This window comes from Sciurus carolinensis, chromosome 1, assembly GCF_902686445.1.
Source record: "Sciurus carolinensis chromosome 1, mSciCar1.2, whole genome shotgun sequence".
Lineage (NCBI taxonomy): Eukaryota > Metazoa > Chordata > Mammalia > Rodentia > Sciuridae > Sciurus > Sciurus carolinensis.
Genome location: NC_062213.1, coordinates 163,609,103 through 163,623,669, shown reverse-complemented (window position 1 = coordinate 163,623,669; position 14,567 = coordinate 163,609,103). Strand labels below are relative to the sequence as shown.

At 42.0% G+C, this 14,567-nt stretch overlaps 1 protein-coding gene across 3 annotated transcripts in view; it reads right to left on the bottom strand.

Annotated features, from left to right (window-relative positions):
• Positions 1–14,567, bottom strand: part of Dab1 (DAB adaptor protein 1) — an 872,128-nt gene that overhangs the window by 141,186 nt on the left and 716,375 nt on the right. For all 3 annotated transcript variants that reach the window (XM_047566521.1, XM_047566531.1, XM_047566538.1), the window contains exon 5: positions 1,230–1,369. In XM_047566521.1, coding sequence (XP_047422477.1) covers positions 1,230–1,369 — 140 coding nt within the window. The remainder of the gene's footprint in view (positions 1–1,229; positions 1,370–14,567) is intronic.

Here is a 14,567-nt window from a genome sequence, read left to right as displayed (position 1 = left end):
GTATCCTCATGGAGTATTTGAAGATATGGTTCAAAAATGCTCATATACATTATTAGATGAGAAAAAATAGGATATGAAACTACATAAATTATATAATTTCAATTTGATTACATATGTGTATAATTCATATACACATAAAAACACAAAATGACTATAAATTATACACCAAAAATGTTGATGCTGATCTTCTTTATGGGATTTTGTATTTTTTCAATTTTCTATTTAGATTATTTCAATTTTCAATTGCCTTCCTTATACTTCCTATATTTTCACAATATTTTATAATGAACATTTATGAATTATATAATCAGAAAAGCAAATTGTATATGTTTTAAAAGCATAAAATAGTTTTAGACTTTTTGATAAGTCTTTTGTTTTTCTAATATTTTATATAACTTAAAAAATAGAGTTTACGAAGACCACAATATGGAAATAAACAGTATTTATTTTGTATGTTTTCAATAAACTGATTTGTTTATTTTGTATATTCAAAATTTCCCCAATTTCTTTTGTCAGTTTCTTAGTGAAAGGTTTTTTTATGGCATTAAATATACTATAAAATCACAAAGTAAACCTCTTTGTGACATCTCCAAATTCTAACATGTAGTTATGTACCGATTTTAAAATATTATTTTTCCTCTGTTAAAAAAGTGTTTAGTAGAAATTACAAGAATGAATAAAATCAGCTTTCACCTTAGCATCTTTTACCATATGACAAAATATGTAAAAATCAAAAATATAGCACAAAAAAATTCAAAAAATGTGAGAGACTAAACAATTTGCTAAGTTTGTACTCTTGTTTTTGCATGGGTTACAAAATAAAGACATACTTGGATAAAAAAGGATGCTCTCAAAAATTATAAAACAAGGTGCCGGGGCTGTAGCTCACTGGCAGACCACCTGCCTAGCACTTGTGAGGCACTGGGTTCAATCCTTAGCACCACATAAAAATAAACAGATAAAATAAAGACATACTGGCTATCTTTAACTACAAATTTTTTTTTAAGAATTATAAAACAAGGTCTAGCAGAATACCTCCATACAGTAGGTACTCAGTAAACATTTGCGGAAACGCTAAAATCTCTTCCCAGTGAATAAATATGATAAGTCGATCATGAACAAAGTAATTTACCAACAAACAAATACAGTTATTTGCCATAATGATGATGACCATCTCTTCCCCTTATTCATGTGAAGCCATGGCTAATTGAATGACATCTGCACGGCACCTTGAGTTTCATCATGGAGTCTTGACATAACTTGTCTCCCCGAGCTGCGGAAACTTCATCAATCCCGATCAGTTTGGCTTTGTACCGGACCCCTTCACCTTTAAACCTCTTTATCAAAGTGGCTTCACTGCGATCCTGACCTGAAAACAGAGAAATGAAGATTCAGATATGAAGTTGCTGAGACCCCATTGTCTCCATCTGGCTTTAATTAGTGATATCCCTAATGCCAATTCTGCCTCTATCCATTGAAATTCCGAGGCAAACTACTTCTCTCCGAGCCTCAGCTTTCTTAGGCAGAAAAATTACAAATAACCATCCCAATGAAGTATGCAGATAAATAAATCTGGTAATACATATAAAGCATCTGATTTAGTGTTGAATGAGAATCACCTATTAAGACTTCACGTCCAAGAGCTTGTTGAAAAATCATCAGCTATGGTTCTCCAGTATTTCCAACATTTAATAGTGCTTTGGCTAGGGTCCAAGACCTTCCTTGCACCCAATTCCATGGGCTGTTTTATAGGGAAACTCAAGGGTAATTGTTTGTATCAAGTAATGACCCAGGACGATTATCCAAAAATGGTTTTATGATATCGCTTCTGCTAACTCATGTGTGTAGGGAAATCGGCTTCACACTACTTGGTATTGAGTGACCATACCTTGCAACAGGCTCTCTCAATAATTATTAACATAATATTTTGCTAAGACCCATCAACCATGGGTTTAAACAAACCCCCATAAAGTTAGGACTGTGAAGTCGCCATGAGCTGAGCAAGGGCTTCATGCAGGAGGTCTCATAAACTTTATATCCATGCTCCACATCAACCAAACCATTTCCGTTTTCCAGGTAGTTAAGACAGTCACACAACTCAGGCAGCTTGTCCAGGCTCACAGAGTCAGAAATACATTGCATGCACAGGCATTCAAAGCCCACTGTAAGCTCATCATATTTTGCCTACTGTGTGGTCTGGGCACTGCACACTGGTTCTCAGAACTGGGAACACACTAGCCTGCTGATACTCATTAGCTCCAGCTCCTGATTCCTCCTCAATCATGCCTCCCCTCGTGGTCAGAGACTTAGCACTGAAGACATCAGAGAGAATTCAGTCCCTTTCCTCTAGCTATGTGATGTACAAACAAATGCTTTTCCATGGTGGGGTCTGAGAATTACCCAAGAACTTGCCTAAAACAAAAAGTCCAATGGCAATAGCTAATCACACTATAGTGCTTTTCTACAAAGAAAACATGGATTTCTCTTCATTCACTTATTCATTCCTCCCTTACTGAGCCTCTCCTCTGTGCCAAATACTATTTTACTCACTGGCAACAGATAGAGACAAAAATCAGTGCCCTCAGAAGCTCAAGGTTTGGTGATGCAAATAAAATTGTATAGAGCATTATGCTTGGTGCGTAAGAGGTTTCCCTCCTAAGTCAACTAAACCATCTGAGCCTTAGTTCCTCATCTGCTGAGTGAGGACGAAGATCTCCCACAGGTTAAGTAGGTTACGTGAATAATTACGTGCAAAACATGGATTCATTCTCATGGTGAACTTGCTACTACAGGTAGTAGTCACCACTGATGATTGGCCCAGTACGAGAAGCACACAGAGGCCAGGATGCTGGCATAAGGGAGGCCCAGAGGAAGAACTTCTGCAGGGCCAGGCCTGGACCTGTGGTCCCCCACTTCCTGTTGTCATTTTAATCCACAGCAAGCACCCCGTGACTCTTACTTTATCAAAGCCTTTGAGCAATATTCCATAAAGCAAATAGAATGCATAGATGATTAGTCAGAGACTATCAAAATGTAAAAATTAAACCTCACAGAGTTCTGTGAGGGCACATCCAACACTAGAGTGGAGACCATTTGCCACCACATACCTTTGATGGGCATCTAGTAAATGATAGGGCCTGTGGTCCCACAGTCCCCTCTCCCTGTCTCACTATTTAAAGTTTGCTTGGGGTCACCTATGGTTTGATTTAAGGTTATCTGTATCTCAAATACCATCCCTGCCTCTTCAACACACTGCACTTTCTCAGTTACTGATAGTGCTCCACTCAGTATTGGAACACCCCCTGCTCCAAACTTCAACTGGAATAACCATGCCAGATAGCATCTATCACAAAGCACGTTACATGCACCAATGTTCCTGGGAAAAAAATTCCTAGAGGTAGATAGCAAACACTGAAATTGAATCAGAGAGGCAATGTAACTTGTCCAAGTTCACTGAGAAGGTCATGACCCAGATCTGTCCTATGCCAAGCCCATGCTCAGGGTTTGCTTATGTTCTGTGTTCTCAAGGCCATTCTCTTAACCACTGTGATTAATTGCCTCCCATCTATCTAACTTCCCTATAAAGCCCTAACTTTACCTTCTACAAAAACAAATCTGGTCCAAATCTGTAAGAATATATGTAAACACATTGGCAGAATAAAAACTCCATTGTGGGTTGGAGAGAAAACTTGAAAATGGAATAAACACTTCCAGCCCATTCATGCCCCACCCCCCCAAAAAAAACTGTCCATAAGTCAGATATAAAGAGGTCCTTAAGAAACATGTGTCATGGCACAGAACTCTGCTGAGGAGAAAGATTGATAAGAGGAGGCAGAGCCAGATCAGGTGAACAAGGGCAGAGATTAATAAGAAAATATTAGGCCATTTAGAGTAAAGTAGGGAGCCCAATTTAGATTAGGACCCAGGGCCAAGCTAATTTGTATGAAGGGCACTTAGGCAGTAGATAATCCAGTTTCTCATTAAATGTTCCACCATTAAAAGGGTAATTTTTCATGAGCACATCTTGAACAAGGTCTCTGTTATATTAGTTAAGAAATAAATAATGGATATCCCAGCCATAAGGCTGTAATTCTACTAGAGGCACATACAGTTTGAGGATGTTAGGGACAGGTCAGTCTTCGTGCATCCTAAGCATCATGAATCCCAGTCTATTTAGGTTGAAAGCACCACTGACCTCATGCTTCAGAATGGATATGAGAAAGGCCAGGTGTTCAAGGGACACCATCAAAATGGTCACTATTATCATGTATCTACTATGTTGGTCACTATGCCAAGAGTGTCACTTCAGCTGAATTCTTCTTTAGTCTTTACACCTGCTGTTTGATTTAGGTTCTCTAATGAAAATGATTTTAAAGAAGACAACATCAATGCCCAGAGTCAACCGAAGAGTCTATGTTTTTAATAACAACTATTGAGACATAACTTGCACACTATAAATTCACCCTTTTAAAGAATGCAACTCAGTAGTTTTAGGAAATTCCCAAAATTATTCAGCCAGCACTACTATCTAGTTTCAGAATATTTTCATTAGTTCAAAAAGACACCTTGTGTCCATGATCTGTCACACCCCTTTCTCCATTCCTTCCAGGGCTAAGTAGTCACTAGTTCTGTCTCTATGGATTTGTCCCTTCTAGGCATTTTATATCAATGGCATTTTTAATGCCTGGTCTTTGGTATCTAGTTTCTTTTACTTAGCAGCAGCATGTTGTCTAGATCAGCATGTTTTGGTAATTCATGTCTTCTCTATTTTTTCTTGAATATTATTCCATTATGTAATTATATCAGATCAGTCAATGCATATTCAGATTTGAGATTGTTTCCCATTTTTGGCTATTATGAATAATGCTGCTAAAACATTTGTCTGTAAGGTTTTGTGTGGATATACATTTTCAAATCTCTTAGGATTTTACCTAGGAAAGAAGTTGCTAGGTCATATGGTATTTCTATGTTTAACTTTTTGAGAAACCATCAAACTTTTTCCAAAGTGACTATATCATCTCATCAGCAAATTAGGAGTTCCAGTTTCTCTACTGGATGTTCTTTCCAACATCTGTTATTGTCTGCCTTTTTACTTTTGCAATTTTAGTGGATACTAAGCAATGTCCTGCTATGGTTTTGATTTGCATTTCCCTAAGGACTAAGGATGCTGAATGCAAGAAAGCACTGTTTCATTTGCATATCTCCTTTGAAGAAATACTTATTAAAACCCAGAGCCTTAATCTGAACCCAGACCTTGCACAAATTTCATGGTTTTAATAACCCTGAGACTGAGCTTCCTGTGACTTCCTGCACTCTTACTTAGCACTTTTAACTTTGTGCCGCAGCTATTTGGATAGGGATCTTAAGGAGCCTAGAGTAAACCTACAAATGTTTTCCTGGAAACAGGCATTGCTATATTCCTACAGATAAACTACAGCCAGAGAGGTAACCAACAGTTGTTTCCACTTGAGCTGGGAACAGATTCTCTTCCTGCCCTACTCTAGGACCTGAACTCTTCTGCTGGGAGACAACAGGGCTTAAGGGTCTAAAACAGGAGCTTTGCTGTTAGATTCCAGTCATCTGAGCCACTCCCTTAGTTATATTATGGTAGGGAAGTCCCTTGATAGACAGCGACACTTTTGTAGACATGTAAAATGTAGATAACATTGCTCCCATGTGGGGTGACTGGGAAGGTTAAATAAATGACACACAGGACAGGGACTAAGCTCAGTCAACACTGGCCCTGGTTACGTGGGTGAATGCACTTTCAGCTTGTCTAGAACAATCCCCAGTTCACACACCTATTGTCTTGCCACCTTATTACCAGCACTATTTACTCTTCTCAAAAGTATTGAGGGGGACCATCACTGAGAGCGCCCCTAATGACACTACCATTTATATGCCATCCTGGGTCACAGGGTTCTAGGTCAAGATGCTGTGCAGGCTTCGGGTGGCGCTAGGTGAGGGAAGTCTCTTCCTTTGTCTGGAGGAAGCCACATTTCAAAAGGGAACACACACAGGTGAACACGTGGCTGAACAAAACATGACCAGGGCTGTGAGGGCCACGATAGAGTGAAGGAAAAGAAACACTGTTGGTCCTCAGTGGAGGAAATCAGGAAGAGCTATGGAGAGATGAGACCTTTGGGCAAGGGTAGCAAGAAAGCAGGAGGTCCAACAGGTAAGGAAGCAAAGGAGATGCTGTGCAGAGGAACTGAAGGCAGGGAGCTTCCTGGGTTAGACTGCGGGCCACCCCGCTCTGTTTCAGAATCACCCTGGGAGTCTCTAAAAACACCACCCTGCAGATTTTGACTGGACTGCTGTGGGGTGAGCCAAAGACAAGGTGCCTGCAAGACAGGGGGCTAGAGTGCACGGCCACAGTGATGCTGCAGAGTCAGGAGAAGCCTGGCCACCAGGAGCCTAGGAAGCCACACTACTACGGCTTCTAGAGGTCCCTCTTTAGGTCATAAGAACAATAAATGAGCCAGGTTTCTTTGAGGATTAGATTAAAGCAACATCTTGGCAACATCTGGGGGAAGTTTAAGATTTTTGTTAATTGATTCATTCATTTATTCAATACTTCACGAGAGCTTACAGTGTGTTGCAAGATGCTGTAGATGCTGTAGAGATACAGCAGTGAATGAAGCATATCAATATCCTCCTCTTCATGGACATTGCATTCGAGGGGACAAGCCAATTAATTTCTGTAGCAATTTAAAAATTTTAGTATAATGGAGAATCAACTGTAAAAACAACTACAGCAGCAACAGATCCCCATAGCCCACCCATGAGATGCTGCACCAGTGGGAAGGACCCAGGAGATCAAGGTAACTCTGAGGTGTGTATTTTTTAAAGATCACCAAAAAGCAGCAAGAAGTACAACGAATAGCAACTTGTTCATGTAGGCAAATCCCTTGTAGAATGGTAATTCTTAAACTGGGATCCTCAAAATAAAAATTTTCAAAATTGTGGGATTTTCAAATTGATGCTAATCTTTTAAATATTTTACCAGTTGTGAAAGAGGTATATCAGTAATAATGTACCTGAGAGATTACAAGACTGCTTTCTTAAAGGTTGCGGAATATTTGTTAATGTTTTTCTAAAGGGGATCACTTTAAGTTCCAGAAAAACGACTTGGGATCTGTGGCTGGCTGGGCCCGTGCGCCTGGGGATGGAGCCCGTGCCTGGTGCTGGGCAGCCCGTGCCACCTCATTACTGATTCCCTGCTTAGATCAGAGGAAAAGAGCCACCACTGAGTGATTTGAAGATTTCACTCTGATACACCTGCCTTAGTTGGCTTCCTGAACAAGAGTAATTAACAGCAACTAATAGGGGATGCTTTGTCAGAGATCTTAATCCAAAACTCTGAGTAGTCTGAGAATTAGATTTTCAATATATCACTGATGTGAATTCCAAAGGAGGAAGACATGGGGGTAATGCAGGATCATACAGTTGCCTGGAAACCAAGCCCCCTGAAAGAAAAGCAAGGAGGCCTGCATTCAGACTGGTCTTTGTTACTGTACCTTCACCTATGTGATGACACAGGACTGCTTTACTCTTTTTTTGAGGTTCAGTTTCACCAGGTGACCAATTAGTGCTCATGGAAATAAGATGGTATTTAAAGCTGAGTGCTGACTACCTGTGAAGCTATTGCTATTTGGAGAGTTCTACCATGAGTTCAAGCTATGCGATAGGTTTCGGATATTTTGGCTTATTGTTATGGTAATATGTATCATTGCTGTGGTACTAGGAACGCAACCCAGCGCCTGACACATGCCAGGGAAGAGCTCTCCCACTAGGCTACATCCCCAGCCCTTCGTATTTTATTTTTGAGAAAGGGTCTTGCTAAATTGCCTAGGTTGGTCTCAAACTCATAATCCTCTTATCTCAGCCTCCCCAGTAGCTGGGATTACAGGTGTGCACCACCATGCTTGGCTGTTGGGGCAGACTTGTTGGGTTGTATTTTAGATCTGTAAACAGAAATTCAGAGAGGTCATGCTTCCGACGTTGATACATCTAGGCAAATGCTTGATTTGGGATTTAAACCCAGGCCTTTCTAAATCTATAGGACCCAGGTCTCTGGAGTATCTGATTTAGTTTTAATCATATGTTCCTATAAGTGAAGTAGCTTTGAAAAGCAGTATAAATAGGTACCTAGTGAAAGAGATATAGTGCTATATAAATGATATGCATGGACTACTGACAATCATAGATTTGTGTTGTTATGACTTGCTTTTTCTTACGACTTTTCAGGTTAAAACGAAACATAAATAGATGCGTTACATTCCTGGCATGTACCATGTCCCAGCACATTGTCTTGCATACCCAGGGGGGTATTTGCGTCTCATAGTGTTTCCTTGAAGATCATGCTGACTGAGAAATAACAACGTGAAAAGTCCTCAGGGAGTCAGAGCAGACCTACCACGGTAATAAGATGTATGTGTTTCCAGGAGTCTCCCATGTCGGCTTCACAATGGGTCACATGGCCCTCGGAGGCTGTAGTGGGGGTGGTGGGCTGAGTACCTAGAGGGCATCTGGAGGCATCCAGGCATCTCCGGGAATGTGCCCCACAGCCACCTCTAATCCGAGCTCCACATTGCCCCCTTAGGGATCCACCCCAATGCCATCCCATCACAGTTCGCCTGACCTAAATCTCATGGCCTCTGCCCGGCCTGTCTTTCTTCTGGTTCCTGTTTTCTGTCTCTTCACCCCTAACACCTTCAACTCCAGTCCTATGGGGGTGGGCTTCCCCTGTCTTTTGCTCTTGATATTTTCTTTTCTCTAACTTATCTCGTTTCCTTGACAGATATTTCAAGACTCAGATCAACTCTCTGCTAAGAGGGTTTATTTTTTCGTCAAAGCACTCTGCCCTTCTTATCTTCAGCTCTTCACCAACTAGAATTAGCATGTCCTTAACATGTCCTGCAAGTCCCCCCACCAATGGGGTCCCTGCTGAACTTCCCTGCCTATTTTGGACCACACCTACACATTCACCACGTGGCCTCCATCCAGATTTCCAGCAAACCTCTCTGGACCTTCATGCTGTCATGCTGTGTTAGCTTTCTGTTGTAACAAAAGTACCTGAGGTAATCTACTGCAATGGAGAGAAGATTTGTTTTGGCCCGTGGTTTCAGAGGTTTCATTCCATGGTCACTTAACTTGGTTGTTTTTGGTCCAGTGTGAGGTGGAACACCAAGACTGGGAGTATGTGATGGAGCGAAGTTGCTTACCTTGTGACAGCTAGAAAACAGAGAGAGAGAGAGAGAGAGAGAGAGAGAGAGAGAGAGAGAGAGAGAGAGAGGGAAAAAGGGAGGGGCCAGGGCCCCAGTATTCCTCTCAAGGACATGCACTCAATGACCTGACTTCCTTCCATGAGGCCCCACCTCCTAAGTTCCCACCTCCTCCCAACAGTAGAGGATGGTCATCAAGACTTCAACACACGGCCTGTGGGGGATATTTAAAATCCAAACCACAACTTTCTGCCCCTGGACTCTAAAGGCTCAGATGTTATAGGCTTCACCCCTAACTGATGTTGCCATTGGGAGGTGGTAGAACCTTTAGGAAGGGGGGCCTTGTGGAAGGACGTTAGGTTGTTTAGAACATGCCCTTGAAAGAGATGTTGGAATGCTGGTTTCTCCTTTTTTTTTTTTTTTCCTTCCCAGTTATCATAAGGTGAGGAGGTTTCCTCCATCACATACTTTGGCCATTAAGTACTTCTTCACTACAGGCCCAAAAGTAAAGGGGAAAAGCAACTGTGGACTGAAGCCTCAAAAACGGTGAACCAAAATAAATGTTCTCTCCTTATAAGTTGATTATCTCAGGTATTTTGTTACAGCAATGGAAAGCTGACTAATACAATGTGCTCTACAGTTTTGCACCTGCCTTTCTTTGGGTCTGCATTTCCTGTTTCCTCCATCCCCTCACCCTTCCTTGTTTATACCTGAGATTCAACACAATACCTTATGCCCTGGAGTCCTCTGTTCTAGAGAGCTATCCAGTCAATTCACTTTGAGATGCTACAAGTATATTCTCCTGATAATTAATTCATCTTATCTGCACCAATCTGGTTAATAGCTGCCATTCTCATTAGTCTGTAAACTCTATAAAGGATTAGTTGACCACTTTCTCCCCAGTGCCTAGGGTGAACTTATTTTTAAGTTTTTCCCCTCCAGGCATCTGCCATAGGATCCATTGCACTTCTTCCTCTAATAATATATTTCATATTAAGCACCATTCCTTATCTGTTTCTTTCTTTACACTTGAGCTGCATGAGAATGGGACTGGGATTGAGCGAGTATGTCCCTGAATCTAGCATGGTGCCAGGTACAGCCCAGGTCCTCTGTGCTTGGACATGAGTAATTGAATAAATAAATTCATTCATTCATTCATTCCAAAGCAGTTAGTGGATTCCAAGAGTCAGGATCACTGTGGATAGGCATCTGAGGGGTTACTAAACCCCTTCCACACAGATCAGGCTTCATCCAACCCATGAATGCGATTCACTAAGTCTTCAAGGAGGAAAATTCCTAATGGCATAAAGTGAACAGCACACTAGCCATCAGTGTGATGGTGACATTGCTTCACACCACTAGGGAAGAGTGGTCTCAACCTCATCATGACCTGCTTACCTCCTAACCCAAGAGATGACTCTCCTTCGAATATAAATCTGGCCAATCCTTCAGGCACTGAACAAATTCTTTCTGTTTGAGTAACACTCAAAAGAGGGTTTCAGGAAGAACCCCAAGTCCCTACCCTGCAGCAGAAGGCAGAGCCAGTGTTGAGGTCCCACACTGCAAGCCACCCTGAAGCAGCCTCAGCACAATCCAGCTCCTCTCTCCAGAGTCAGAATCTGAAGGAGGAAGGCAATTAGCATTTTACGATACAAGCAGATTGCCCACACCATCCACTGGAGTCATAAATGGCCTCCCACTCCAGACTGCTTGCTAAAGACTCTTAATAGCCAAATAAAAAGATATTTCATACCCAACATTGTTCTCTCTTCCTCTCCCCCACTTCTTTTAGGTTATAATGAGCACAGTCGCAGAATCCCACACAAGAGCCAAGTTCAGTATTCTCAATCCTAATGTGGTCAGTCCAGCTGTGAATTCTTCTCGCATTTGACAGTTACAATATTTCCCTGTCTAGTAGAGGTCATCTCCAACACACCTCTTATATCCAGTGGACTAGTCACTTCTGTGTTCTGGGCACTTAAACATCAAAGGAGGTGTCTTGTCAGCACAGGCTGCTACAATAAAACACCACAGACTGGGCAGCTTAGAGAGCAGGCATTTATTGCTCACAGTTCTGGAGGCTGCCAAGGTCATGGTCAAGGCACTGGCAGGTGTGATCTTGGTAAGGGTCTCTTGCTGGCTTGCAGATGGCCACTATCTCACTGTGCTCACATGCCCTCTTCTTTGGACATAGAGGCATGGAAGGAAGAAGGAAGGATGGAGACAAAGAAAGAGGGGGATGAGCACCACCTGCCAAGGGCCCCACCCCCAAGTACCATCACTTTGGGAGTTAGGACTCAACATATGAGAATCACACACGTTCAGTTCCAACAGCAGGGGCAAGTTAGGAAGGAGGAGTAAAAATGTTGACGATATTTAAAAGTGATACATACCATCAGAAAAATGAGAAATTATACTCCATTTATGTATGATTTATCAAAGTGCATAAATGCATTCTACTGTCATGTATAACTAATTAGAACAAATAAAAAAAATTTAAAAATTAAAATAAAAAAAGATTTCTAATCACACCCAAAAAAAGTGAACATGTTTGTCCCTTTTTAATAAACTGTCTTATTCAAGCTTCACAGTGACCTTGGATGCAAGGACAGTAGCATATTTAGAAAGGAAGGGAAGGGCATCCTGGGGAAGTGAGGTCACCCTGAAGGGTCACACTGCTAGTGGAGGTCACCTCTGCCTAGCCCTTTGGAGTCAAAGGGCACTGGGTTTGACTTGCAGTATAACACTTCCTATGCATGAGAGTTTGGGAATGATAATTAACACTTCTGAGTGTCGGGCTTCCCATCTCTAAAACATGTGTTTATCTGCCCTTTGCTCTAGGGTGGCCAGAGGGATCATGGGAGATAACATGCGTGATGTTCTTCGAACACTGCCTGGCACATGAGCATCATTCAGGAGGTACCCACTGCCTTCTTCCTCTAATAATATATTTCATATTAAGCATCAGTTGCCCAAAGCCAGAGCTAGCAAAGTTGTACTGTATTAGAAGCAATGGTCCCAGCTGTTTGGGAATTTTTTTGGTTGCCTGGGAATAAGGGTGCAATTAGGAACAGGATGTTCCTTCCTGAAGGCAAGAGGGAGATCACCTCATGAATTATTAACAGAGAGAGACCCCCTCCTTTTGCATATCTGTCTGAAGCACAGGCCATCCATCTTGATGATAAGAAAATTTCAAAGGGTTGGGTTTTTCCCCTAGCCTGTCTAACATCAATCTGTCCATTGCTAGGAAAGTCCTATTGTCTGTAAGGTTGCCCAATTTAAGAACAGATTGGGGGAGATTTCAGGGTCCAGAAGCAGAGATAACTTATTTCACTTAGAATTCTATCTTGCAATTATCCAGGTGTTGATTTGCAATGGACACATAATTCTGTATGCTGGCTGCGTAGGAGAGAATGCTGATTTTGTGTAATTAACTAGCTGGGTAGCAAGGAGAACAAGGAGAAACACACACTGAGGGGGCTGTTAAAATGTGTTTTTATGAACATGGTGGCTGTCATTATTGCTAAAAGGTAAACTAATTAAAGAGCTAAAATAATATTCAACCTGTGATTCATGCACACTTTTTCTTAAAAAAAAAGACCTTCTCTGCTACTTTTGAAAAGTGCTCTGTTTCGAGCACATCTGGTGCCCATCTGCACCTTTCTGTTTAGGGTGATGCGAAGATGCCAGGTTCCCCTTCCAGAGAGACTCATTTGAAAGCCTGGGCATCTGCATTAACTTCCTTATATGGGAATTTTGGTGGCCCTATATAAGTGACTCAGTTCTTCTGAGAGTAGGTTCGACTTGTATTTCCCTGTCACAGATTTAGTATTTATTTATTTCTGGTCTACTTTTTCTTCCTGTTGGTCTTTTTTTTTTTTTTTATCTATTATAAAAGGCATATGACATTAGTAAAATCCTCTAAGTGAGTTTAAACAACCATCCGCCATAACTTTTCACTCTAACAAAGAACCCCAAACCAATCATTGCCAAGAATCAGCTTTTCAGACACTATTTGAAAGTTTCTCAGAAGAAAACCAAAGAGGTCTGCAGACCAGATATGCTCAGGGCATAGTCTGGGCACCTGGTGGTGGTTCTCTGAATGCAGCAGCATGAGAAAGCAGAAGCGGAGCCAGCCAGCTGCCCCCATCCACCAGCAGCTCCTAGAGGGTCTACGCTCTCTCCTGACCCACTCACTATATGTCCTGAACAACTAGCGCCCAGCATGGAGTGGCTACAAGTACAAAGTTAGTAAGAGAAACTGCTCTCTCTACCCAGAGGTTGCAAATCCCACCCCAACTCCAACACATTTCCTACCTCTGGAAATGTAGTTTTAGTGTGAGTTACACTGCCAAAATTTCAGGTGCTATTAATCAGGCTTGGTAGTCTTCTGCTCCAGGCAAATAGAAGACAGGGATAATAGAAAAATGAGCCTTCACATCTTTATGCTTCAGGAAAAGGAAGCAGGATGGAGAAAGGGTAAATCTCTTGGTAAAGACAACTAGAGTCAGCCCTTCATTGCCAAGTCCTTCAGAGCACGTGACACAGACTGCTAATTTGGGCTAACGAGGACTGACCAGTGTGGCTGCCCACATACAGCTTTATTTTCACATAGTGCTTAGAGAGCCTGAGGATGGTGCAATGCTATTTGCATCTCAGGTTTTCCTTTTGCTGGGCTTGTGTCTGTTCCCTGGTGATCAAGAGGCAGAGGATTAAAAAACCAGGACATGCTGTCACGAAGTGTCAGGCGTTACACCATGACAATACCACACTGTGGCCAGGAACAGGCTTTACAATATATGTAGGTCCTTCATCGCTGCCTTTCCTTCCTTGCAACCACCCACATGACGTGCATTACGGATCCACCGCTACAGAAGAGGTAGTGGAGACTCCGGGAGGTGAAGACTGGCCCAAGGCCACAGAGTTGGGCAAAGCAGAGGCAGAAGCACTGAGAGGAAACACGGTTAATCAAAAGAAGCCTTCAAGGAAGAGGATCTGAAGTTTGAGGCTGAGTAGGAAGTAGGACCACAGAAGGCAGGGCAAGTTCAGGTCTGAATCCAGTCTCGTATTTACTTTTTTTTTTTTTTTTTTTTTTGTCACCAACAGGGTCCTATGACAGTTGTGGTGCTGCATGGAGGAAGGCAAGGCCAAGTGAAGTGCATGGAATTAACGAGAAAGTCCTGTCTGCGGTTGCAGGAGTGGGGCAGAGTAAGGAGTGGGAAAGACCAGGGCAGGGGAAATCTCATCCCTGGCTGGCTTTGCCCTTCAGGAGCTCCCTGGCCATGAGACAGTCACATCATCTCTGCAAATGAGAATAATAATACTCACCCTCCGAATTAT